We start from the raw sequence: 26,534 nt of genomic DNA, 5'->3' as shown, positions 1-26,534 counted from the left end.
ATTGTATACTTTGCGTATGATGATATCGTATTAAAGAGCATTCAAAGGACGTGGGTACAAACAAACCTCGTCCAAGCGGATTATTCTGTAAAAGTTATTAATCGAATACTTATTATGGACAAAATACATTCTAAAATAAGAAAATACACGTAATAAATCCCATTAAGTTATCCTGCAAAATACACTTTCATATTATTCTAGTTTATCTTTTTAAATCCCTGTAACTAACACAGAAGAGTTTTTTTCCAATTACATACCTATCACCATCAAATTCAAACCATTTATTCTCACTAGATCCCCAGCCCATTGGGCCCGGTCCCCAGGTAGGAATATAGCAAACCTCATCCCAATTGCATTTTGAGGAGCATTGAGTAAAAATTGACCAATTCAATTGATGAAGAAGGTGATTGAAATCTTGCTTTAATTGCAAGAGTTCGGTCTTAAAGTCGTCAAATCTTACTTCCGTCGGCTTAACGTAAATATCAGCTAAAATTCGTTTACTGATTTCGAAAACATTAAAAATTGTTGATTGAATTGTTGACTGAATTTTGAAAATAGATGAATAAATTAATATCTCAGCCGAGGAGGTTAAAGGGTAGTTGTAATAAACATAATCTATAATGGCATTATCGAAGGCTTTCTGCATTTTGATCTCAGAATCTTTTATTGTATCATCTGAATATCTTCTGACGAAATTAAACGTCAATTCTGTCATATTTTTTGCCACGAGATCTAAAGAATTACGAAGTGATTTTTTGTGATGATAATCGAATTCTGTAAGTGTAGTGTTCAACAATATCAACATAGGCCCAAATTTATCAACTATTCGATTAGATATAAGTTGCCAATCTGTCTTCATGTAAGGTTCAACGGCACTGTGTAAATTAGTTTCAAGCTGACCAATTATGTCTTGCTTTAATTGGGGAGATAAATGATTTATCCTTCTATGGTAAGGACTAGGATTGATCCAAGTTTTATTGATAGGTGTGACCATCTTAGAAAAATCAAGTAGAATCCTTGGTTCCCTATTATCGGCTATAGCACCTGCCTGTATATGCTCAAATCCTTTCATGGCATCAACGATATCTAAAATCAGAGACCTATTCAGCTCTAAGTCACCACTAGGGGTAGAGGATTCGCCAGGGAAAGAAAGGAGATCAGTGGCGTTGTTCAAAGTAACATTCGAAACTAGATCAAGATGGTTTTTAAAATCACATATGACTATCTCAAAACCAATCTCCAATCTTATAATTCCATCTAATCCAAAGGGCTTTCCCCACTCGCAGATCTTTGCAGATGCCTCATACTCATTCACTCGTTCATCAGCGTCTTCTTGTTTGCTGAGGATTAGTTGCTGATCCATCTCTCCCGTGTTAGTCTTCGCAGCGGAAGCACCATCCAAGTAAATCAATTTTGTCAACGGTTTAGTTGTTCGAAAGGTATATAAAAATGGCGTCTTCAGATTACGCGGATGATTATCACCTGGTCCACCGGGTCCTCCAGGTCCTCCATGGCCACCAGGTGCTGGTGGCTTTTTACCGTTCCCTGGTGGGTGGCCATGCGACTTTCCATTTCTAAAGACATGGGCAAAGTCGTAACTAAATTCGTAATCCATAGCGATCCATTCAAACAGCTCAGGTATGACTGGAGAGGATGTCGAGTGGTAAAGTAGAGTATTGGGTGGGATGTATGCCGGTATAAAGGAAATTCCAACTGGATTCAAGTTAGCATTTTTCTGTTTTAAAGCGCCATGAACTGTGTTGAAAACTGCTGTAGCATTTTCAAAATCAATTGGAAATTTTTCAAATATATCAATAGGTTGCTTGAAAGGCTCATCAATTGTCTTTTGTGTGGTATAAACAGATAAACGAGACTCCTTGAAGAGGTCCCTAATTGTACTGAAATAGCTTATAATGAAAACTCCGAAAAATACACTAACACCAACCAACATTAACCCAAAATTAGAACATTTTGACGGGATAATCATTTCGAAGATGCTACTCCTTAGTTTAACAGCTCATAAAGTATCTGATCAAGTATACTCTGCTTGATTAGTTTGTTGTAGGGGATGAAATTTATTCTTTTCATAACTTTAAACACTTCGAGCCTCACAATCAAAAGGTAACAAGGCTTATCAGATAAAAGCCCCGATATCGGATTTAGGACGAGGTGATTCCACAATAAGCAAAAACTCAACTAGTGGAACTACAGCAAACTAAGGTCCAATTACTGGAAGCTGAACCAAATACTGGCAAAGCAATATGTCTTATACTTTACCTAGGGACATTTATTCTCGTATTTACGGCGTCGCATTCAAGGGTCTTATCATAACCAAATCGAGAATAAATCTAAGATCTAAACTTTCAGCTAGATCTGATTCCAGTATATATTTATATATTTATTTTTAGTTTTTATCTATATGCTTACTTTGAAGCAAATTGGCATCAATAGATATGATCAGGAAGACTTTTTTGACTTCATCCTATTACCTTTTGGGACCCTAGCGAACCAGAAGAGAGCTATCGTCAAAAGGATATTTATACCAATAAAACTGACAAAAATACCCCAATTTCTCCATCTCTGACTCCAAAAAACATTGATCGTAGCCAAATAATCATTTGTTTCTGTCATAGGACAGAAAGCACACTCAGAAGTCGTATCATTGTTAAGCAAATATCCTCCTGCGATTTTCATATAACTTTCCATGTACTGACCACATGTGTCTCCAGATGGGGGATTAAACCTTACAAAATTTGCATCCGTGCAACTTAGCTTGGTGTTCGATAAACTGGTGGCCAAAACTCCTTGAATTAAGTAAGTAAATGGTGAACATCTGTACATGAATATCCAAAACCTTGGAAATACTTCTGGAGTTGCAATCACTCCACAAAATAATAAGCAGAAGGTGAAAAGAGTGACAGCTAAATTCCCTGCATTTTCAGGCAACTCACTAAAGGATCCACATAAATGCCCCATGGTGGAAATGTATACATAAAATGCCATTATAAACAGCCAAACAGTAGCTCCACGGCCATTGACTTGATCTGTAGCTTCGGCATTTTCATATAAACCAACGGGATAATACCAACAGAAGAAACTCACAGTTCCAAGTACAACCTGATATGGGATTTCGGAAGTAATCTGAGCTGTTATAAAAGCGAGCCAACTAAAAGTCTTTGATGGAGCCTCTCGCACTTCATAAACATCTCTTTGGCCCATAAAACGAGGCATCATTTGATTCACCATAGTATTAAACGGAATAAGCATCATAAAGAATGAGAACATTTGATTTTGCAAACCTTGAGGTGTTCGTCTTGATTTGAAAAACGAAAAACCATTGAAAATTGAAGCTGTAACAATAAGAAAAACTTTACCATATATGTAGTCAGGAGATCTCCAATTCTGCTCAAGGGCTCTTTGGCTGACAATGAGGTACTGTTTCCAAAAAGGCAGTGCATAAGATTTATGGGCATCTGGAGCCTTGTCTTCAGGGAGTTTGACTAGTTCACGTTCCATGTAGTCTAATTCCTTTTGCACCTCTTGAAACTCTGTGGACTTTTTCCATACTTCATGATAGTCCTGAGTCACTTTACTTCCTGGAGCAGCACCAACAACATCAAGCATCCATTCCGCTGGGTTAGCTTCAGGAGGACAAGGAGCACTTCCGTACTTCTCAAAATAATTAATCAAAGTACGGCAATTCTTACCCAAATCTCCAAAATAAACTGTTTGACCCCCCTTTTGCAAAAACAACAAGCGATCAAATTCTTGCAATAAAATAGCGGATGGTTGATGAATGGTACACAAAATAGCTTGCCCATGGTCAGCTAATTTCCTTATTAACGTACAAACGGACCATGCTGTCTGCGAATCCAAACCAGAAGTTGGCTCATCTAAAAATATAAGTAATTTAGGTTTAGCAGCCAACTCAACCCCAATAGTTAACCTTTTCCGTTGCTCTACATTAAGTCCTTCACCAGTTACTCCGACCAAAGCATCAGCGTAAGTTCTCATCTCCAATAAGTCGATGACATATTCAACGTATTCATCTTTTTCTTTCTTAGATACATGATTAGGCTGCCTTAAGTATGCAGAAAACCTTAAAGATTCTCTCACAGTAGAGCTTGCTAAGTGAAGGTCTTGCTGCTGACAATAACCTATTGATCTTTGGAAAGAGGAATCTAAAGGTCGTCCATTAACCATCCTAACACCATCTGAAATCACACCTGAAGTGAGTCTGTCACACAAGCAATTTAAAAGGGTAGTCTTTCCAGCTCCTGATGAGCCCATCAATGCAGTAAGCTGACCGGGTTTTACCCAACCATCAACATAGGACAACAAAGTTCTAGTTTCAGATTTTATCTTAACATCGTACTTTAGACGCCTCCAGTGAAATATGTTATGATTAGGGGGAATTTTACTATCAGCACTTTTTTCATTACTCAGCTCTTCAGAGGCTTCTATTTGGTCCCCAAGTTGAAAATTTTCCTTCTTACCAGATTCTAAATCATTCGTCTTCGCATTCGCTTTTTTTGAAAGCTTTTTATATCTTCTCAAAGTTCCTTTTAGGTAGAGTGCAACCTCTCCTTTTTGCTTCCCGGTTCTTATCATCTCAGTCAAAAAGAGATACACTAATAAAAAGAACACAAGAAAACCCATAGATATTCCAAAGTTTCTCCATTTATGATTATTGCTGAACAGAAATGCTAAGTTAAGATATCTAGAACCTTGGACTTCCAGCTGACCCGCTGTGGAACCAACAGCACTACATCCTCTATTATATGCTCCGACATTATCGTATGAACCACCAGAAGGAATTACCTGATCGCATTCTAATTCTCTATGTGCAAACTCGTTCTCCATGACAGATTCAAACACATAACCTAAAGGATTTAGATAGTTGATCCATCTGCACCATCCCAACATACTGGGGATAGGTATCACGAAGCCAGTAAATATAACCAAGGCCAATAGTAAGGATGTAGCCATTGTCATTGCTCCTGCAAAAGACGAGAATATAGCCCCTAGGCATCGAAAGATGTGAGACATAGTTATAGTAGCAACAAAAACCATCAACCAATAGAAGAAAAATCGTCCTGGATTACGACGTAAATTCACAAGAAAATAAACAGGAAAATTAAAAGCAGTCGACAGGATGATCTTGTTGGGAAGCTCAGTCAAAATTGATGCCAAAGCGTCTGCAGAAGGTCTATACAATGCATAATTTCTATGCTTTTCCACAATTTGTTTAGACTCAAAAATTGAAAGAATTTCTAACAAAGATAAAAAGGCGTTGAACAAAAGACTGAAAAACAACGCAGCGCCTCTTGAATAGAAAGTGCTTGTAACATTTTGCCTATTATACAATGCCGAGCCTAGAACTAAGCCCATAAAAAGTTCACTCATGATAGACTGAATTGTATAAAAAGGACTTCTTTGAATTTTCCAGATGTTTCTCATCATCAAATACTTCACTTGCATAAAAAACGAAACTGTGTATGCGGAAGAAGAAGGCACATGGTTAGATTTTCTGCTTCTCTGCGCTAAGTCATATTCTTCTCTCTTTTTTGAGCTTTTGACTTCTTCGAAATAGCTGTCAATATCGGATCTCAATTTTTCGTATTCAGGAGATTGTCTCCAATAATTATAAAATCCCTCTGCGCTCTTCGGTACCTTATCTTCAAAGCCCTTACGTGCGATTCTCTCCGCTGGACTGGTCAAAGATGTCAAAAAGTCAGCAGTTGTCTGTCTTTGAGGACACTCCCATCCCATTTTCTCAAAATACTCTTTAGCTTTATCTGCCTTTCCAAAATATATTTCGTAGCCTTCATACATCACGATAGCATTGTCAAAAAGATTATAGGCGTCAGTGGAGCATTGATAAATAGCAATCAAAGGTGTTGCTTCCAATACCCGAGCTGAAGTTTTTAAAGCTTTAACAAACTCAAGCGCTGTTGCAGCATCTAATCCCCTAGTTGCATTATCCCAACATTGCACATTAGAGCCAGATAAGGAAACTTCTGCTATGGAAACTCTTTTACGTTCACCACCAGAAACACCTCTAACAAAATCATTACCGACATTAGTATTTCGAGTTTGCAATAAGCCATAAGTAGCCATATACACTTCTGACATGTGTTTAGCGTACACATCCCTTCCAACATCTCCCCTATTTTTTGGCGTCCTCAATGAAGCTGCAAATTCTAGTGTTTGACCAACGGTCAAATGAGGGAAATGGTCGTCCATTTCTGCTGAATAAATAACATTACCTCTATAGTTTTTCAGAATTTCTGCCATACTTATACCATCATAGGTAATTTCAGACTCTTTTGAGATTTTGAAACCATACGTATTTGCAGCAATTGTTTTTAAGAAAGTAGAGCATCCTGAACCTGGTCTCCCTAATACTACAGTAAGCTCACCAGATCTTAGCAATCCATCCATTGGTTTCAATATATCAAAATAACGTGAAGTGTCTTCTTTTCTAAAGAGTCGAACAAATTGTTCCATATATTTCAACCAACCATTAAAAACCGTTGGTTGATAATCTGCATCTGAAGAAAGACCTCTAGCCCTTAAATTCCTAAATGCCATACTCAATGAGGTGGGACGAAAGTAGTCTGCATCCAGTTCATGCCACTTCTTTATGTTCTTTACCCACAACTTTGCATCAAATTGATCTGAGTTGGGATCTAAAGCTGTGCCTTCCTGGAAGAAAGGAATTTTACCATCGACTTCAGAAAAGGTTGTTTGTGTTCTCAGTAAGCCATCTTTGGAATTTAGAGAGCTTCTTTGGGTAAAGGTCCTCGCTAGATTCCTAATCTCTCTTTCAGCACCGTTATCGAGACCCTGATAATCCACCAAGTCGTCAGAACTTGACAGAACAGGATCTTCAGGGCTAGGCTGAAACTTCTCTGTCCCTTGGGATCCCAAGTCTTTCATCTCTGGAGTACTCATGGTTAATTTCAACAGAAAGAAAAGCAAATTCCGTTAGCTCTTCTCTGTTATTAACAAAGCATGTCGCGGAAGCAATAAAAGCATTTTCTCCCACTTCCGGTATTGCCTAATTTCGGCAGAAAGAATATAAGCTCCGTTCCGTTTCGTTTCAAATGTTTACATAATATTACTAATTGAAGTGATATCATCTAGCAGCCCTTTCACAATATCGTTATTGAACAAATTTTCGTCTTAGCTGCAAGAAACTTTCTTAAATTTGTGGCTAGCGAATCGAGTTCTACAGCAATCGCTTTCTAAAGAATGAAGTATAGAAAAATCTATTTAAACTACCTGAGCAAGTTAAGGTTGGTGAAGGAAGAATATTGGTATTATTGATTGCTTTTCTTGAGTTTGATTCTACTATTTAGTTCAGTACTTTTTTTTTTCTTGAACAAATCCATCTTAACTCCGGTAGTCTAAGGATAGAATTGAAATTCGTAATGACACTCTCTAAGATACCTCAAACCCGTGTATCAATCTGATACCCAATTTGAACTATTTCTTTCCCGATGAGCTTAATTTCCTTTTGTCCATTTGTGCAACCTTAATCCGCATAATCCGGTAAGGTTTCGGAGTTTCTTGCATGTAAGCGCAACTTTTGGCCGGCAGTGATTTTACACTAATTCCACAGCAATCAGCGTTACAGCTTACTAACAATCATATGCCAAGATTCTATTTAAAAATTATTGATTGAAAATGCTCTATAAACAAAACCAATAATGTATAAAAGACGTATACGGAGATTAACTTCAACGCCCAAATTTAATATTGATGTTTCTCTTCCTAAATAAGCATAGATGATTCCTCATAGCACATAATTAATTACGGATTCTACTATTTAGGAAGATTTTCTGTCTCGCAAACTAACATCAATTGCCTCCCTTGTATCTTGCAAAGATTTTAAGGCTACTCTTGGTCCCACTTTTGAAGAAACTGTTCCATCGTAAGTATTTGAGAAATCTTGTTCTTCAGGTTCAATTTTATTATTATCATCTTCAAGAATTGGAATGAGTTTCGCATGCGCATAATCCACCTCCATTCCTTCAAAGATAATTCCAACTCTTCTTATGTTGAGTGAATGTTTGATTTCGTTCGAAACGAGAAATACCGCAGCTGATAGTGCAACGTAGTCATTGTCTTGTAAACTGAATATGTCACTAGGTTTCCAACAACGGGGCACTACAACAGTGAATCCTGGTGCATTACCAAAAGGCGTAAGGAATGCTACATGGCACTTGTCTTCCCATATTCGCCACTGTTCATACTCACCCCTTACTATTTTTCCGAATAAACTATCCTTTCCTTTATTTCCAATGAAGGTATAATCCATTGAGGGATGGCATCCTTGAGTCAATTGATCTCGCATCTGATCAAGGGTTTTATTGGTGCTCCTTGGGCCGTTTCGAGAGGATATATAACCAGGAAATTTTTCGTTGAATTCTTCTTTTGTATTCACAAGACTTTTCCATTCATTAGAGAGACCGTGCAAAGGTACGAGTTTGATAATTTCATTCGAAGTAGTAACAAGAGCAACACGTTTTACCTTTATCGCATTTTTTATTATATCAGCTACTCTTTTGGTCGAAAGTAATACGTTGCAGAATTCTCTTTCATTCAAAAGACAAAGTTTATTTTTGAGTATAACTTCGGTTTCCCCAGTTGTTGTTGGGGTTTCTGACAACCAGGCAGATATGTGTTCATCCTCGTAGAAAGATCGAATATCATACATTAATGTCTTATCTTCTCAAGCGAATTCAACAAGGACATATTTTATATTGAATCGAAACGTAATTTTAACGAACCGTTATATACAGGATATTCTGCACCGATCGTCTTCCCCAAGTGTGGGTGCATATACATTAGGTATAAAAGGCTGAACTATTCCTGTTTGGAAGTGCCACTATTTAAAATGTTGAATTTTTAGCTTCTGAAGTAACACTTAGTTGAAGCGAGGTATATATAATATATGGTAGTTTGTTTTTGACGAAGTCTTGTCATTTGGCAATATTCAAGACGACAATCAGCAGAATGGAACACACTCTGAAATCCCAACTTCTCCATTCCATTTTTTCTGTATGTGCTCGAAACTTGTTTTGAACGATCTAGCGCCCATTTGAATCATGCTTCGAAAATAAATCTCTATCTTTAGGCGATCAATGTGATTCAAACAACATACACCGCATGTAAGAAGAGCCCAGTGGCAGTTTATTAAACGGTGGTCCTGCCAAAAAGTGTCTCTTTTATTCAGTTCTAGCTGAGCCTCCAAAGAGAACAAAGGATCAGTAAATTTTATACCCAAAAAAAAATGGCAATAAGACAAAATTTCCTTAACAAGACTCTGGACGAGGCTTGATTCTCGTGGTAAATTTAAAAAACTTTCATCAGTTAAAACCTTGAGATATAATGCTTGTACATGTAATTTATGAGATATGTCAAACCAGGAAAATACAATCTCGCCTATGTAACCGTACGTTGCGGTCGGCAAAAGCATCCCCGTAGCATTTCTCGGATAAAAGGCATTGTCTTTCTCAATTAGACAGTTATCTGAAGCCAAGAAAGTCTTCTTTGCAACGTCAATTTGGTTCATTAAGGTAGAAAGATCTTCTGGTGATACGCACTTTATTTGACTCTCCCTAATTTTGATGGCTATTTTTACGAACGTTATAAACATCAGCACTGCTTCATCAGTATACCCCAAAAAGACATTATAGCCATTAGGTAAATAAAGCCCAAGTTCAATTCCTAATTTCGAATCCTTCGATCCAAACAGTATATCAGTCAACATATCGAGCTCATTTTGAGAAGCTATTGCTCCACCAGAGGTATTCGTTGACACTGCGAGAATTTCATACACTGCAAACCACGATCTTGAAAGTACAATCGCTGGGCTGTTTTTCTTATAGGCATCAACATATTTACTAAACAAATTATGTGCAGCTTTCAAATGTGCTCTCCAGTCTCCATTTATGAAAACAGCAGCATCTGTCACAAGTAGTAGTGTCGTTAAAATGAGAGGCTCAATGTAACTAGCCATATGATGTTTATCTTCAAAGATTCTCGAAAGCTCCTTGCAACATTTAACGAAATAGAGCTTCAGATAATGTTCATCTACCTTATCCTCTTTCAAGAAACTCTCATATCTCGCACTTATAGATAGAATGGCATACAACAAAAATGGGAAGTCAACTGCTTGCGCTAATAATGTTTGGGCGCATATGTTTTTTGATTCAGAACAAAGCGGTATTAACCAAAGAGAATACTTTTTTTTAAATAGGCGAATATAGTTTATATGATCATTTAACAAATCGTGAGATGCCATCGTTTGTTGGATCCTTATATCTGTTTGAGTATCAGCTTCCAGGATGATATCACGACTATATTCGCTGGTAAATGCTATTTCAGGAAAGTTTTCAATGTTCAACTGATCCATATCAAATTCAGCCACGTCATTCAACCCAAGGGCCAATGAAGTAGCATCATCCATTAGCATCTGGTCAAACTCTCTATTTGGGTCGAAGATTCCTTCTAAGGAGGGAGTTGAAGCTGGGGTTTTCAAGAGATCTTGGTTCTGCAGTGGCATAACACTATCATTTGGAGAAACCTCAGACCTTTTATCTGAGTCTCTCACCTCATGTTGTGTAATATAAGCAGTAGTTGACTCATCAGTGCTTGGCTCTGTTTTTGTTGGCGTAATTGACTTCAAACCGAGAGACTTGTCATTATGTTTATATTTTTGGTAAAATTTAAAAGAAGGCACATCTTCAAGGGAAATTGTCCTAGATTTACTGAATTTAGCTCCTTCCAAATAATTGCATATCCTTCTTGCTTTTACGCAATTTGAACACTGAGGTTTTGTTTCGTCACACTTAAGCTTTCGAGTCTTGCATACAACACAACCTTTTCTACTGTAGGTGGTTCTTCTCCTTCCAGTATTCTTCTTTTCGGTCGGGCTCTCAGTCATCTAACTCCAAACCAAAGTCATTCATAATTTGATTCCCGACAATTCAATATAATATTTTATCGAGTGAGTCTCTTTCTAATCATCGTAGAGTATTCCGAGATGTCCTAAATAGTAAAACTTTTCCGAGAATTGAATACTTCTATCTGCTGGCTGCGAAAGATCCGATCATAAGAATATTCCGAACTTTATCCAAAATTCGTTTCCTCCTCAAGACTTTCCTAATATAGAAATTAGTTCCACTCAAAAGGTATGATATTAAGCTCAGGTTTGATTACTTAAGTAGTAGACTTGCCAAACAAAAAATCAAGATTGACTTTCCTTTAATATATATGACATTCATTATTTAATAAACCTGCATTTGAAATTAAGCATTAATAATAGGGAATGCGGACTCTCATTTACCTTGTAATAGCTCAGGCTGTTAACTGTGCTGTCTTTAGGCAGCAGCTCTTTCAAGATCAAGCTTCCGAAGACGATAAGTGGCTCGCTAAGCCAAATGAGGAAATATCAGTGGAACAATATATGAACTACGAAAGTAAAAAGGACACTTTTCTCGACAATTATTTTGGTGAAAGTTATTTTGGGAACTATCAAAAGGAATTTACTGACTTAGTAGAAAATAATTCACATATTTGGTCAAAAAATTTTATATTTCCTGACAAGGATGATATCTCAGATATAATTTCTGGTAACTCTGATAGATATACAAGCAACCCATTAAGTGGTTTCTTAACATTCGCTCATTCGGAAATGAGAAACTGTTATACTGGCACCGAAGGTTTTGACATTGCGATTGTTGGGGCTACTTTTGATACTGGAGTCAGTTATCGTCCTGGAGCTCGCTTTGGCCCCATGGGTATAAGGTCCGCTACAAAAAGAATGTCAGCCAAAAGCTTATCCCCTTTTCGAAAGAAATTCAACCTCTTTAAGGAATGTAAAGTAGTTGATTGTGGAGACCCTCCTATGACACCAATTGACAACAGAGTTGCAATAGATCAGCTTTATCGCGCACAAAGATCCATTTTAAAAAAGGAGTCTGTCCATTCCAACCTCTCAAACACTCCTAGGATCTTGACTCTTGGAGGGGACCATACAATTACTCTTAGCTGTCTAAAGGCTGTTTATGAAAAGTGGGGTCAGGTGGCTGTTATACACTTCGACAGTCATTTGGACTCGGTTGATCCATATTACATGAATCCTAATGTAACAGAATATGCGGCTTTGAATCACGGTACTTTTTTTCATTGGGCTGCAAGAAGAGGCTTGATTTCATCAGATAACAACATTCATGTAGGCCTTAGAGGTTATTATGAAAATGTGAATGATACTCTGAGGGACACTGCAATTGGTTTTCAAAGAATAATGTCTCGTGATATTGATGATATTGGAGTTACAGGAATTATTAAGAAAATCAAAGAAAGAGTGGGAAATAATAAGGTTTATATTACGGTTGATGTTGATTGCTTAGACCCCAGTGTAGCACCAGGAACAGGAACGGTTGAGCCCGGCGGATTTACCACAAGAGAGCTTTTGACGATACTTGGTGGTTTGGAGGGCCTTCAGATTATAGGTGCCGATATCGTTGAAGTTTCACCAATCTATGATCAAGGTGAGATCACAACTGCAGCTGCAAGCGAAATAGGAAGGTCCCTCTTGGAGCTCATGACTATCACACCCATTTCTTAAAGTCAAGATTATTAGAGAATTTTATTGATTGTGTGTATATTTATATATTTTAAATCATTATTTTAACGATAACAAGTTAGTAAGTATTTCAAATCAATATTTCACGATAACAAGTTAGTAAGGTTCCTCTACGCCTGGGTTGTTTGATTCTCCCTCCTCTTGAGGCTACATTTCAGTATTGTAACGCACTTTTATTTTCGTGATCAACTATTTTTAAAATATCACCTAATTAAGTATTCAAAAAAATATATTATATAATCTAATGAATATTTAGCTCATTGAGAACATCATGCTATCCAAAACCATATCTTCTCAGCTAAGTTTTTGGGAACTCTTTCAGGTGTAAGTCTATCTTCCTCTTCTATCAAATCTAAGCCAGTTATTAAATCGATTTCCTCTATTGGATTTACCCATTTTAATTTTTTTGTACGTAAATAGATAAATATCTTGTGTCCACAATACAAGAAAAAAACAATTGGGAACGTGATATAAGCTCCAAGGAAGTCACCAGCAGTAAAACTGAAAAAAACAGCGTACCCATTCGTTAAAGTTAAAAGCCCAATGAATCCTATCACGAAGTAGGTTCCATAAGGTTGGAAAGGGGTACGATATGTAACACGATCCTCTAAATTATTGTACTTGATTGCTTTCCTCCATCTAAGATAGGCTATAGATACTGCAATCCAGCTGATAAATCCTGATATGGTGCAAATATTGGAAAACCAAGTAAAGACATCAGACGACGAGGATGAACAATTGAGGTATGAAAGGCAGGCTATTGCCCACGAAATTAAAACACAGTAATAAGGAACACCAGCCCTATTTACTCTTTTAAAAATTCTTGGAGCTGAATCATTTAAAGCTAAGGCATATAAGCATCTCGATGCTGAATACAAAAACGAGTTTCCTGAAGATGCGGCAGAAGTTAAAATAGCGGCATTAATAATGTGATTTAACGCAGGAATTCCAGCATTTTGGATACCTATAACGAATGGTGAAGCTGATGCATCGCTGCTTGCACTCATTAACCTGGGACTGTTCGAGTTACATATAACTCCAATCACTAGAGTACCGAAAATGTAGAAGAATATCAAACGATAGACAAATCTGTCACAAGCCTTCGGAAGATTCCTTCTTGGCTTCTCGCATTCTCCACCTGTAAGCGAGACAAGCTCCGGGGCGCAAATAAAAGCAAATCCTGATTTAATTATTGCCGTCCAAACACCCAAGAATCTCCCCGTACCACCAGAAACGAGGTGCTGTTTGAATGCACCACCATTCTTCCAATATCTGAATCCAAGTCTATCATGGTTTGGTCCACCACCAAAGAATAAGACAATTCCTAAGATAATTAAACCTGTTATTGCGAATAACTTCAAAGAAGCAAAGTAAAACTCAAATTCACCAAAATATTTTACTGAGCTCATATTGAGCACAAGCACTACCACAAGTAAAATTGAAATCCAGGCTGCTATGTTGATAGTGTCATTCCAGTATTGAATAACTATAGCAGCAGCTGTGACTTCTGTCGCCACCAACATGGCGAAGGAATACCAGTAATTGTACCCTATGGCAAATCCCAAAGAACTGTCCACATAGTTGTTTACAAATGATTGTGGCCCATTTCCTGGAAGAGGAAGAAAGGTCGTCATCTCCCCTAGCATATTCATTACAAGATAAAGCACAAGTGACATTATTGCATAACTTATAAGTAAAGAAGCAGCCCCACATTGCAGTAGTGAGGAACCGGTTCCAACAAATAACCCAGTACCTAATAAATTAGTATTTTTTTTTCGTTTTCAATTCAGGTAGCTCCTAACAAATCGTTACATACCAATACATCCACCCAAAGCTATTAATTGAACATGTCTCAGTTTTAACCCTCTCCTCAATCCATGCTTCTCAGAGAAGTCATCACTTTCATAGTCATCGTCTTGTGAGTTAACGGCATTAGAGTTAGTGATCAAAAGGTTTTTATATGAGTCAACCTTGTATTCACTTGCATTTGACTTAATAGAAAGTAATTCTTTCATCTTGCAATGAATACCTATAGCTAGAGTTAGGGATATACATGAACAGATTACACACTATATATCCTCTCGTCAAGCTCGCTGTGTTAGGAGATTCTTGGCTTTGTCTTCACTGATAAGATAGAGATCGATGCGCATACGGCGAAGTGAGAGCTTTTTTTTTTCGGGAGATGATTTCCAGCTGATAAGAAAGTCGGAATTAATTCTCAAAAATGTACATTAACAATGAATCAAAACAGTAATTTTTTGCGAATTAAATTTAAACTCTGAAAAATGAAGAGAAAAAGTATTTAAGTTAAGAACGTAATAGCCTAGTGTAATGATAAGCAACCTTGCTGAAATTCTAAAGATCTTTGATTAGGATGCAATATCCTACATCAGAGAATGCAATGTTGATGCAATCAGAAGAAAGGCGCTTGTACACTACTAACAGCATGGTTTCAATGGGCCGAAGGTACAGCTACTTCTCAGAGTCAAAAGTTGTGTTGAAGAACTCAATTCCTGTCATAGCATCTATGATTTTACAATACGCGTTAGGATTGATGTTGATATACTTTGTTAAGGGCTTGGGAGAGAAAAAGCTCGCTGCAGTGAGTCTATGCAATACTCTTTACTACATTACAGGACCAGCTTTATTCAACGGTTTTTCAACCTCGTTGGATACTCTTTGCAATCAAGCTTTTGGTGCGAAAAAGTTCCATGAAGTAGGGTATTACTGCCAACAATGCATAGTACTAATGGCTTTGCTCCTAGTGCCACTCACACTATTCCATTTTAATTGCGTCAAAATTTTGCTTGAACCTTTTTTTATAAAAGATGAAGAGATCGTCAATAGCTGTCAATATTACTTGCGTGTGATCATATTCGGGACGCCAGCTCTTATTATTTTTGAAGTAGAGAGGCGATTTCTACTCTGCCAGGGAATTTTTCACCCGCCAACTTTCATTTTACTGCTTCTTGTTCCAATCAACATGATATGGTGCTCGTACTCAATACCCAAATTTGCATTCAGCATAGTTCCATGGATTCCGGTCGTGAATTATTGGTTCATGGCCATCAGCCTCTCAATATATATTCTTTGGACCAAAAACCCAATCTATCCAAGGAAGTGCTTCATACCTATCAGAAACATTACGAGACTCACTAAAAACATGGGGCATATGTTTCATCTTTCATTAAACGGTGTATGTATGACAATAAGTGAGGCTATGGCTTTTCAAATTTTGACATTCATGACCTGCAAACTCTCAATCAATGAATTGGCTGCTCAGTCTATAGTTATCACAGTTGCCGATGGCATATTTCAAATACCATTTGGAGTCAGTATATGCTGTTGTACCAAGTTGGCAAATGTAATAGGTTCCGGAGACTTGATCTATTCAAAATTCTTGGTAAGAACGTATCTTTTCATGTCCTTTATTTTGGGTTCGATTTGCCTCATCGCAACTTTCTTCACCAAGGATCTTATAGCCCACATATTATCACCATCTGGTCCTTTGAAGTCTACTATAGAAGATATTACATCTAAAACTTTGATTATAGTATCTGTCAATCAGTTTGGAGACTGTATTAACATAATTTGTTCTGGAATACTAAGAGCCCAAGGGAGGCAAAGAGTTGGCTCTATTTTAAATTTTGTGTGTTTTTATGTGCTTGCGTTACCGATAGAATTTATCTTGGGATTCCGTTCGAAGTACGGAATTTATGGTTTGTGGTCTGGTCTTGGTCTTGGTATTATAATTTTGTTTTCTAGCGAGATAATTTCGATCTTACGCTCTAATTGGAATAATGTTTTGGAAAGGTGCTCTAAGATAAATGCGAAATCTCAATTCGATTGTCCTTTGATTTGATTAAGATGCTGAATTCAAGACTGTTTCATAAATGACCAGATTTTACTCGATTTCACTATTCGTTTTGATCGAATCCTTTTATTTCATTGCTCATGGATTTGGAATTCAGAAAGATTAAACAAATAAAGGAACAGTCTTCTATGTTGGACACTTCGTAAACATTCATCTGCTAAAGATATATGCATGACTGACCCTGGAGAAGTATCTTGGAGTTCTATTCTTTTGTTCATTATTTATAGTATTTGGCTACATCTTTAACCATAATATATGTCTTCCAGTTTGCATTATCATCAAATCTGGGCTGCTAAATTAACTTGGATGCGGCTACTGAAGTTTTGAAGATAAGCATTCGAGTTTCAAGCGTTGAAAATGAATATCAGTTTCAATTTTGGGATCCAAAAATTGTGAATAACTGGTTTCTAACAGTGCCAGTGCCTGAACTTAACAGTACTGTGATATTCAGTTTACTTGTGATAGAATAATATTTACTCAGTCGCAATGTATCACTCGTAGGAGGATACCCTCCTCTAAAGCATGTGCTATTCAATATATTAAGGTACCTTTTCGATTCTCTCTACGCATTAAGCCATAGGTAAAAAAATGGCTACAGCCAGCATGCCAGACATATTATATAAAATTAAGAGTATCTAAAGAGGATGAGATATTTTTGTGTGAGAAAGGAGGATCTAGATTCGTAAAGCGGTATGTTAGGACTGAGATGGTCAGTGAACTCTACGAAATCTTTTAAATTATCAGGAATTGAAAATAAATTAACAGAAAGGGACACAGTCTGAGAGTTCTGTAACGCCGTTCCATTTGTTTTTGACATTTTCAAAAGACCTCTCAAATGATCTAGCGCCCATCTGAATCATAATGCAAAAGTAAAACTCAATTTTCAATTTGTCTATCCTATTTAGACAACAAAGGCCGCATGTAAGAAGTGGCCAATGGCAGTTTATTAATCGGTGATCTTGCCAAAATTCATCTCCTCTAGTTGATTCTAGCTGTTTTTTTAAAGAAAAATGACTATCCGTAAAATTTATTCTTCGAAAAAAATGGCAGTAACTAAGGATTTCCGCCACTACGTCTTGGACAATAGGTGACTCAATGGGTATATTGAGGAAACTTTCATCGACCAAAACCTTAAGGTAAAGGGCCTGAACGTGCACCTTATGAGATATATCAAACCAGGAAAAGACATTATTTCCCATCCAGGAGTATGTTGAAGGTGGAAAGAGCATTCCTGTCGCATTATTAGGATGGTATGCATGATTTTCAGGAATTAAGCAATTGTCAGTAGCAAAATAGGACTTTTTTGCTATTTCAATTTGGCCCATAAGAGCTAAAAGATCATCCGCTGAAACCTTTTGTACTTTATTTTCCTTTAGCCTAAGAGTAATCCTGACAAATGTGATAAACATATCAACAGCTTCTCTAGTATACCCCAAAGAGATGCTATATCCATTTGGCAAAAGAAGTCCCATTTCAATAGCCAATTTGGTATCTTTTGAACCAAACAGTATATTAGATATCATCTCAAGACCTCCCTGCGAAGTTATTGCGCCCCCTGAAGGATTTGCAGCAATAGCTAATATTTCCAAGATCGCAAACCATGATCTAGAGAGTACGATAACAGAGCTAGTTTTTTTGTATGCATCAACATATTTACTCAATAAGCTATGAGCAGCCTTTAAATGTGCTCTCCAATCTCCATTTATAAAGGCGGCAGCATCAGTAACAAGTAACAATGTAGTCAAAATAAGGGGTTCAATATAACCTGATATGTGTTCTTTATCTTCAAAAATTCTTGCAAATTGTTCACAGCATTGGAAGAAGTAAAACTTCAGAAATTGTTCGTCTTCTGAGTTTTCGCTCAAGAAGTTCTCGTAGCGAGCCGTAATAGATAAGATAGCATATAATAAAAAAGGAAAGTCAAGCGCCTGGGCCAATAATATTTGAGCACATATGTTTTTGGACTCAGAACAGAGCGGCATTATCCAAAGGGAATATTTGTCTTTGAATAAGCGAATGTAATTTTTATGGACATCTATCAAATCGTATGATGAAATCAACTGTTGAATCCTTATATCGGTTTTATCACCTCGATGGGAATCTTTCTGAACACTCGAGTACTTAGCCTTACTTATTATAGATAAATTAGGGGGCACATTAATCGAAAATTGGTCAAATTCAAAATTACCGTAGTCATTTAAACCCTGTGTCAACGAAGTAGCGTCATCCATCAAAATCTTGTCAAATTCAAGATCATCCCCAAACAGACTTGCTAAACAGAAATTAGTTTTACTATTGTGATTTAAGTTATGCTCTTGGGGCATGAGCCCGTTTTGGTCGCTAGAAGTTGTAAAGTCTGAAGATGTATCATGAAGAGACTTGTTTCCTTCCCCGTGAGGAATAGCTGAAATCACAGGGTCGCTGACAGCACTCCCTAATAAGTTATCAGCTTTCTGTATACATACAGCTGTTGATTCAAATGCTTTATTGTGATCATTATTGTTTTCAGGATTCGTTATATCGTCATCGATTGTGAATGATCTTGATTTGCTAAACTTGGCAATCTGTTTGTAGGAGCAATCTCTAGAACCTTTCAAGCAGTTCAAGCATCGGGGGAAACTCTCGTCACACTTAAGCTTACGCAGTTTGCATACGATACAACCTTTTCTGCTATATGTATTTTTTCTCTTTCCTCGTTTCTTCTTTTCAGATACCCTCGAATCCATGAACTAACAAACTTTTCCAAAATATTTTCCGAAGAGCAGAAGTAATAATTAGATAAAGAGAGCAAATATTTCTCTATCTATGCATAATGTGACAAACCAGATTAATTTAGCTTAATAGCTATGTAATCAGTGCGTTATCTTACTGGTAGATCATTTTCGATAGAACTCTGTCCTCGGAATTTTATTACTAATGGGTAATTTATTCCGAGATAATGTCCCAGATAGATGTGATCGGCTGCGACAACTTTCTTATTTAAGTATATCATCATAGTCTGGCCGTCGTTTCACACAACCTTTATTGATTCAACAATAATATAGATGTCGAAAGCGAATGTTCTACTTGTTGGTTTAGGGGGTGTGGGAGTAATTGCAGGATACACGTTAGAAAGAAACAAGAGAACTAATTTGACGGTAGTTGTGAGATCTAACACTAACGAAGTAAAGAAGAAAGGGTTCAGAATAGAATCAGTTGATTACGGTATTATTGAGAGTTACCAACCGAAGAGTATAGTAGAAACTGTGGAAGATTCCGTAACTGATGCCCCTTTTGACTTCATTGTGGTTGCCACCAAAAATATTCCAGACATCGTAAAAGTGGAAAACATAATTTCTTCGGCTATTACCCCCAAAACAACTACGATTGTTTTATTGCAAAACGGTATTGGTATCTCAGATCTGTTGTTTTCTCGATTTCCTGAAAATGCTGTATTAAGTGGGGTTTCATTAATCAGCTCAAACAAATACGACAAGACAATTCAGCATATTAGTACTGATGACTTAGCAATTGGCTATTTCTTTAATAAGTTTCTTACTAAAGAATTTCAGAAACAAGAGGCGGAAAAGTTTATATCCCTTGTATTCAAATGAAATGAATCATTGCTTTTTCGATAATGATGTAAATCAGAGCAGATGGAGAAAACTTATATATAATGGAACCATGAATCCTGTCTGTGCATTGACTCGAGTTGACACAGGAAGATTACAGATATTTGGGGCTGAAGAAAGCATCCTAAGGCCAGCCATGGAAGAAATTTTACAAATCGCAAAATCGGAAGGAGCCCATTTTAAGGAAGAAGTTATTGATCTGATGCTCAAATTGGATGATGGAGTATGGTGTCAACCTTCCATGCTTGTAGATGTATTAAAAGGAAACTACATCGAGCTAGAAGTTTTAGTTGGTAATCCTGTGAAAATAGCTCAAAGAAACGGTGTCAGCGCTCCTTATTTAGGCTTAATCTATAATCTTCTAAAAGTAGTCCAAAACAAAACGAAGGAATCGAAAGGACTAATTTCCATACCTAAAGAAAGGCCAAATAGAATATAAAAGCTTTCAGTTTCAACTCTTAGTGTATCGCAAATCCTAGGGGTACCATTTGTAGTACAATGCATCCCGATAATTTTATTATTGGCACGTGAAGGTTCTAATATCTTTTTTGAAGTACTTATGGTTAAAAAAACTTAAAAAAATGCTCATTCATTTTGCTTTTATACATATATATAATTAGATCTTTGCTTAACCTAAGAAATCACCTCCGGAATGAGTAAGCTCGGCGTTATATTCAGGCTGAAATTCTGCAAAGAGGGTCTCGTAGTCTGCTTGCATGTGTTTCGTGTAGCTTGCTTCTTCATCACCTATTAAGTGTTTTTTGAAGCCTGTGACTGCACAGTATTGATCTATTTGCATCTGAATTCGACATGATTTATCCATCAACATCAATAAATATGCAGCTTCGTCAACAGTTCTTCCGACAGTTATTAGGCCATGGTTTCTTAAAATGGCTCCCCTACCATCTCCTAGAGCTCTAGCGATCGCTATGCCCTCGTCAAGTTCCATTGCGACACCCCCAAAGTCGTCATATACAGCATGTGCCTTATAAAAGGCACACACATCCTGGTTCAACATTTCAAGTGGCCGACAGATCGTGGAATAAGCCTTTCCATCAACTGTATGGCAATGGCAGGCAGCATGCACGTCTGGTCTAGCTTGATGAAGAGAAGAATGTATTGCAAACCCTGCTCTAATGATGGCTTTATTCTCACCTTCAACAATATTACCGTGATAATCAACACGAACCATATCTGATGCTTTAATTAAACTGAAATGAATTCCTAAAGGATTAATCCAAAATGTATGCTCATCGATAGGATTTCTGACACTAATGTGGCCAGCTGTTCCCTCAGTGAATCCACACCTAGCAAAGACTCTAAATGCCGCAGCCATATGCTGCTTGATCCATTTCCTCTTTTCATACATATTTTCAAAACTTGGAATTTTCCCAGGATGTTCTGAACCCATTGCAGTATTTTGGGGACCGGCATCCTTGTAGAGGTAGCCCCTAGTAGTCGATTTGGTCTTCTGCTCCGTCATTTGGTCTCAGACACTTAGAGAAGTGTTAACAATTGTCACGTCAAGAAACATATGAACTAGCTAAAACTAAAGACCTTTATATGATGTTTCAACCTCACCATTATTCGGAATTGTGTTCATTAGAAAAGAGATGACTAAAGAAGGAGATCTATTAGTGTCCCATTGATACGAAAGATAATGGTTCGGAATTTCAAGTATGGTTCTTGATAGGGATTGTGATTCGGAATTTGCAACAACATATTGAAACATAGTTGATTCCGAGATAGAGTGGTGTAAGGATTTATAAAAATTACAGCAACATTATCTTCAATTTCCGAACTAATTAGAGCTATCGAACTATCAGATGGTCCACATCACTAAACTTAAAAGCTAAGTTATAGGTGATCTAGAAAAGAAACATAGCTCCTCCCTAAAACAAGAACTTATGATTATACTTCGATACTCGTAGTGTCAGTATAAACTGATCTTCGGGATCTGCTTGCTCCTAAACCTATGAGGTAGAACTGATTCTATCAAGTTGTAATCTTTCATCCTGGTTAAAATTAAAATTCAGTTCCTGAAGATTTTCTGTAAGAAATAAAGTAAAAAAAAAATCAGGTTGGTGAAGGTCAGCTCTTTACACATTGAAAAGGATCAGATATGGGCCCCAATTACACTGAGATTAAACCTTTATATTCATGATGTCAAGTATAAACATATATAATTTCCTAATCGCGATATGCAGACGCTGCCGAATTTGCAACAATACTATTTTTATTAGGTATTTGACTTACCTAGAGCTCTTAGATTTGGTTTTAATAGCGATTTGTCAAGAGATTCTAATATGAACTATTTTAAAGTCCTTAGGATCTATTTCAATTCGCTGTAGCAAAGGTCTTTGAACAAAATTTAGCTTGCAAGCAGAGCGTACGTGCCAAACTTGTCATTTCTAAAGAATAATTCTCGATGCTATTTCACAGCTAACGTAGGTCTGTTCATGTATGTCGGTATCTTTGATGATTAAGGAAACTAGATACAATGAGTTTCGAGATTAAATACTTATCACTTGGGAAAGTATTTTAAAAACGGTGATGTTGAGCGCACCATCTTAATACTAAAATTTTGGGATCGTGACTTCTTGTGTCCAGTTGATCTCTCACTCTAATCCTTGACTCCATAGCCTATTCGTAAAACTACATCAAAAAATCTTTACTCTTGGTCAAAACATACTTTTCATGGTATTTGTGTGTATTGAAAACAATAGTCAGTTTTGGAATTACGATTTCCATGCGCCAATTCTAGTGCTTAGTAGAGGCAACGAGCCTAGTCACATACATTTTGTGATCATGCTGAATGGAATGTTGTCTTGTGATACATTCTCTATAATGACTTAAAGATCTTTGTAGGGGATTGAGAACAATGCGGGAGGATAATTATTACTGTCCTGAATGCATTCAAACTCATTCCAACTTTTCATTAAATAATCGGAGATATCTTTGCAGAACTCTACAACATCTATCTGTTCAAAAGACTCACCATTTCGCATTCTACTCATCAATTGTTGCCTCTTCCTTTTCAAACGATCTTCAACTCTCTTAAACCTATAATCGATCCACTGTGGATAATATTCATTATGAATGGACCTTGGTGCAACTGATGGTCGAAAAGTTGTCAATACTGTAGTATCAGGAACATCCAAGGACTCGGGAATGTAACCGACAACAGATGAGATTCTTTCGTCATTAGAAAAAGGTTTACAAGCGACATGCTTTACAACTCGGCCCTGCAAAAGTGTTGCATATCCTACTTTTGGATCTCCAATAAATACAACTTCCTCAGAGCCATTTTTCAATCCCGTTTTTCCCCCATCTATATTGTCATTAGTCGACAACATTAATACTACAGTTATTGAATTAGAATCATAGTGCCAGTCAAAAACTGCACCCAGCTCCTCTGGGTCTTGGCTATGATTTGCTGCTTTGACTTTACCGATGGGCTTTTTATTATCTACTAATGAAGCATTGATTTGGGCAATTTCATAATCAAACATTATTTTTAACCCTACACCGGCAAATTTATTGATAATTTCTTGGACCCTAGGGTGCTTCCAAGCAGCGACTGTGAACGGTGCATGTTCAGAATATCCACAAACTTGAAAATCAGTAGAGGTTATTTTTTTAGCCATAATTGGTACTCTACCGTATTTCTGAATCGTACTTCTCAGAAACGCTTCCCATTTCATTATGTTGCAGGCCTCTTCAGTGAATAATGGGAATGGCTCCGTGACAGCAACATCTGTAATAGGATCAACATGGGTTTTAGTAATACCTAATTCAGGTAGTTTTAAGATCTTAGTTTTCTGAAAATCTCCCTCCTTGAATAAGATATGTCTTTCCGGGTCAAACTTCTGAGTAGGATTGAAGCCCTCTATGGATTCAATTTTTTCAATCAAAGTACGAACTTCGTTATCAATAACGACTTGCGGCAAGTCGTAAGCTCTGAGACCGTCGATTAATTCTTTTGTATACAACATTCGCTCTTGGATTATTTTATGGCTAATTCTAATTTAGAATACGTGCTAACTTTATAGCGAAAGATAGCCTTATGTATTACAATCATTGTTGCCTACAATAGTGTATTTGGAATCTTCAAATTTTCCGATACTATCCTAAAAGGAAAGTTATTACGAGAAACCTTATATTCCGAAGCTGGAATTCTACACTATCGTGATCACGAGAAGTCCGATAAGAGAATTGTTGGGCCGATTTTACTTCTAAAGGTGTAGTTGGAGTTGCAACTTTTTATAAACAAGCACTTTCAGCATAGAAAGTATGTTTTTTCTATTATCTCCTTTTTTTGTGTGTACTGCTAATACAGGAGCTAAATTGAAAGGTTTTTAATGAGATAAGCTCAACTCCATTTGTTTGTGTCATTGTAGATTCCACAGAACAAGATATTCTCCAAAAAGCGATGTTTGGCTGGACATCACTATGACCGATTATATGGATGGATCAAAGTTGCGTTTTTTTCTAAATTCTGAAAAGAGAAGATGAAATTGGAAATTCTGTTAATCCAACTGGAAGCTTCACCCATAGATGTGAGGATGTAAAGAAGTATATATTATATAAATAATTTTCAAGTTCAATGGAACAAAAATTGTCAGCTCAGCAAACCTATTCACATACACGCTACGACTGGGAGCTTTGTCTATGTTATTGAGGTCCATAACAAACTTTCATATATCTAAACAATTTTTATTTTTTTTTGGCGTCCACTACTTTATTCTAAATAAACTAGCAAGAGGATCATCAAATTAATCTTCTTCTTGAAATTTTAAATTCTGATCAAGCCGTACTAGCTTCCGCCGAAAAAAGTGGCTTTTTTGAGAAACTTTTCATAGGGCTAAGGCCCCATTTCTTTAGCATCGCAATGTCTTCATCCCACCCATTGCACATTGTTGTAAGCATTTTTTCCCCGGTAAATATAGCATTACAACCAGTCATAAAACAGAGAAATTGCTCATTATCCTTCATTGTATAGCGCCCTGCTGCTAACCTAATTATTGAGCCTGGCATAATGAGCCGAGCGGTAGCAATGGTTTTCAAAATTTGTTCAAATTTCAAGCGTCTCTCAGAAGAAATTGGTAAGCTAGATATCTCCTTCTCCATCGGGGTTCCTTTGATAGGAACAAGGCGATTGATTGGCAATGATTCTGGATGTTTCTCTAAGTTGGACAAAGTGTACAAGAAACTAATGTGATCTTCTTCAGTTTCACCCAAACCAAGAATTCCTCCGGTACAAGCACTTATACCAGCTTCTTGGACGTTTTGTATAGTTTTTAATCTATCATCATAGCTCCGAGTTGAAATGACATTTGGATAATGTTCCCTCGAAGTGTCTATATTATGGTTATAAGCTGTCAAGCCTGCCTCCTTTAGATTTTTTGCCTGACTGGAGTCAAGCATACCGAGGGTCACACATGTTTCCATACCCAATTCAGAGTTAATCTTGGAAACCATTTCAGAAATTTTCTTTAAACCAGACTTGCGGCCTGTCATATCTCTCCAAGCAGCACCCATACAGAATCTTGTTGAACCTCTCTCTTTAGCCTTTCGGGCGGCCATCATGACTTCTTCGATTGTTATCAATTTTTCAGCCTTCGTTCCTGTATCATATCTAGATGACTGAGCACAGTATTTACAGTCTTCGGTACACCCTCCCGTCTTGATTGAAAGTAAGGTACATAATTGTACTTCGGTGGGATTATGATATTTTCTATGTTGAATCTGTGCCTGAAAAACTAATTCCATTAATGGCGTATCATAGATTTCTCTAATTTCTTCCTTAGACCATGAGTTGATTGGTTTACTTGCTTTGAGAGCTTTTTCCAATGCACTTGATTTATCTAGTTGCTTACGAAACTCTATGTCAGTTTCAAAATTCAATTTATTAAATCGATTCAGCCAGTTTTGAGTCGCATTGGCAGAATAGGTTAAACGAAAAGACTTGGAAGAAAAGGACCTGACAGCAGTATTTTTAAAAGGCATCATTACCGGTTGGATATAAGAAAGTATGTTATTGATGACAAATGGCTAATTCTGTATGGGCGCTCGAGCTCATCCAGAAACTCGAATTATCTAGGATGACTACCGGAGTAGTCATCGCGAGTCAATAATTTTGAGTCATTTCGAGAGTCATCATAAATATTGAGTCAACATTCGCAATTTTTAAGTAGCTAAATAGCGTATGATGAAGAGGCATATACCTTTTCAAAATATACACCTAACTTCGTTTTGCTATGAAAGGAACCCCAAATAGAGAGCGCTGGAAATATATCTTCTTTTAAAGCCTTATAGAAAACATCATAGAAGGAGGATACATATATTATATGCAGATAATAAAATTAGGGCTGACGTAATCTATCTC

The 26,534-nt window shown here is 37.0% G+C and overlaps 13 protein-coding genes across 13 annotated transcripts; 4 read left to right on the top strand and 9 right to left on the bottom strand.

Annotated features, from left to right (window-relative positions):
- Window positions 1-202: 202 nt before the first annotated feature.
- On the bottom strand, window positions 203-1,987 carry PRCAT00004257001 (uncharacterized protein; the record flags this gene model as incomplete). The annotated part of the gene is made up of 1 exon (XM_062954245.1): window positions 203-1,987. The coding sequence occupies one exon, from the start codon at window positions 1,985-1,987 to the stop codon at window positions 203-205; it is 1,785 nt and encodes a 594-aa protein (XP_062810966.1).
- Window positions 1,988-2,457: 470 nt separating this feature from the next.
- Window positions 2,458-6,957, bottom strand: PRCAT00004256001 (pleiotropic drug resistance family ABC transporter; the record flags this gene model as incomplete). The annotated part of the gene is made up of 1 exon (XM_062954243.1): window positions 2,458-6,957. The coding sequence occupies one exon, from the start codon at window positions 6,955-6,957 to the stop codon at window positions 2,458-2,460; it is 4,500 nt and encodes a 1,499-aa protein (XP_062810965.1).
- An 877-nt stretch (window positions 6,958-7,834) lies between these two features.
- On the bottom strand, window positions 7,835-8,725 carry PRCAT00004255001 (HIT family protein; the record flags this gene model as incomplete). The annotated part of the gene is made up of 1 exon (XM_062954242.1): window positions 7,835-8,725. One exon carries the CDS (start codon window positions 8,723-8,725, stop codon window positions 7,835-7,837), a length of 891 nt encoding a protein of 296 aa, XP_062810964.1.
- A 291-nt stretch (window positions 8,726-9,016) lies between these two features.
- On the bottom strand, window positions 9,017-10,957 carry PRCAT00004254001 (Zn(II)2Cys6 transcription factor; the record flags this gene model as incomplete). The annotated part of the gene is made up of 1 exon (XM_062954241.1): window positions 9,017-10,957. The coding sequence occupies one exon, from the start codon at window positions 10,955-10,957 to the stop codon at window positions 9,017-9,019; it is 1,941 nt and encodes a 646-aa protein (XP_062810963.1).
- A 384-nt stretch (window positions 10,958-11,341) lies between these two features.
- PRCAT00004253001 (agmatinase) lies at window positions 11,342-12,643 on the top strand (the record flags this gene model as incomplete). Its single annotated transcript, XM_062954240.1, has 1 exon — window positions 11,342-12,643. One exon carries the CDS (start codon window positions 11,342-11,344, stop codon window positions 12,641-12,643), a length of 1,302 nt encoding a protein of 433 aa, XP_062810962.1.
- Window positions 12,644-12,930: 287 nt separating this feature from the next.
- Window positions 12,931-14,676, bottom strand: PRCAT00004252001 (uncharacterized protein; the record flags this gene model as incomplete). Its single annotated transcript, XM_062954239.1, has 2 exons — window positions 12,931-14,414; window positions 14,478-14,676. 2 exons carry the CDS (start codon window positions 14,674-14,676, stop codon window positions 12,931-12,933), a joined length of 1,683 nt encoding a protein of 560 aa, XP_062810961.1.
- A 359-nt stretch (window positions 14,677-15,035) lies between these two features.
- PRCAT00004251001 (MATE family efflux transporter) lies at window positions 15,036-16,523 on the top strand (the record flags this gene model as incomplete). Its single annotated transcript, XM_062954238.1, has 1 exon — window positions 15,036-16,523. One exon carries the CDS (start codon window positions 15,036-15,038, stop codon window positions 16,521-16,523), a length of 1,488 nt encoding a protein of 495 aa, XP_062810960.1.
- Window positions 16,524-17,293: 770 nt separating this feature from the next.
- Window positions 17,294-19,261, bottom strand: PRCAT00004250001 (Zn(II)2Cys6 transcription factor; the record flags this gene model as incomplete). The annotated part of the gene is made up of 1 exon (XM_062954237.1): window positions 17,294-19,261. The coding sequence occupies one exon, from the start codon at window positions 19,259-19,261 to the stop codon at window positions 17,294-17,296; it is 1,968 nt and encodes a 655-aa protein (XP_062810959.1).
- Window positions 19,262-19,579: 318 nt separating this feature from the next.
- On the top strand, window positions 19,580-20,128 carry PRCAT00004249001 (2-dehydropantoate 2-reductase; the record flags this gene model as incomplete). The annotated part of the gene is made up of 1 exon (XM_062954236.1): window positions 19,580-20,128. The coding sequence occupies one exon, from the start codon at window positions 19,580-19,582 to the stop codon at window positions 20,126-20,128; it is 549 nt and encodes a 182-aa protein (XP_062810958.1).
- A 1-nt stretch (window position 20,129) lies between these two features.
- PRCAT00004248001 (uncharacterized protein) lies at window positions 20,130-20,585 on the top strand (the record flags this gene model as incomplete). Its single annotated transcript, XM_062954235.1, has 1 exon — window positions 20,130-20,585. One exon carries the CDS (start codon window positions 20,130-20,132, stop codon window positions 20,583-20,585), a length of 456 nt encoding a protein of 151 aa, XP_062810957.1.
- Window positions 20,586-20,774: 189 nt separating this feature from the next.
- On the bottom strand, window positions 20,775-21,629 carry PRCAT00004247001 (uncharacterized protein; the record flags this gene model as incomplete). Its single annotated transcript, XM_062954234.1, has 1 exon — window positions 20,775-21,629. The coding sequence occupies one exon, from the start codon at window positions 21,627-21,629 to the stop codon at window positions 20,775-20,777; it is 855 nt and encodes a 284-aa protein (XP_062810956.1).
- Window positions 21,630-22,998: 1,369 nt separating this feature from the next.
- Window positions 22,999-24,141, bottom strand: PRCAT00004246001 (uncharacterized protein; the record flags this gene model as incomplete). The annotated part of the gene is made up of 1 exon (XM_062954231.1): window positions 22,999-24,141. One exon carries the CDS (start codon window positions 24,139-24,141, stop codon window positions 22,999-23,001), a length of 1,143 nt encoding a protein of 380 aa, XP_062810955.1.
- Window positions 24,142-24,952: 811 nt separating this feature from the next.
- Window positions 24,953-26,158, bottom strand: BIO2 (biotin synthase; the record flags this gene model as incomplete). Its single annotated transcript, XM_062954230.1, has 1 exon — window positions 24,953-26,158. The coding sequence occupies one exon, from the start codon at window positions 26,156-26,158 to the stop codon at window positions 24,953-24,955; it is 1,206 nt and encodes a 401-aa protein (XP_062810954.1).
- Between the last annotated feature and the right edge of the window lie 376 nt (window positions 26,159-26,534).

Source organism: Priceomyces carsonii (assembly GCF_900007245.1).
Source record: "Priceomyces carsonii strain CBS4050 genome assembly, scaffold: Debaryomyces_carsonii_scaffold_4, whole genome shotgun sequence".
NCBI classification, from domain to species: domain Eukaryota; kingdom Fungi; phylum Ascomycota; class Pichiomycetes; order Serinales; family Debaryomycetaceae; genus Priceomyces; species Priceomyces carsonii.
The sequence above is the reverse complement of the archived record's forward strand: the minus strand, read 5'-3'. Positions and strand labels throughout refer to the sequence as shown.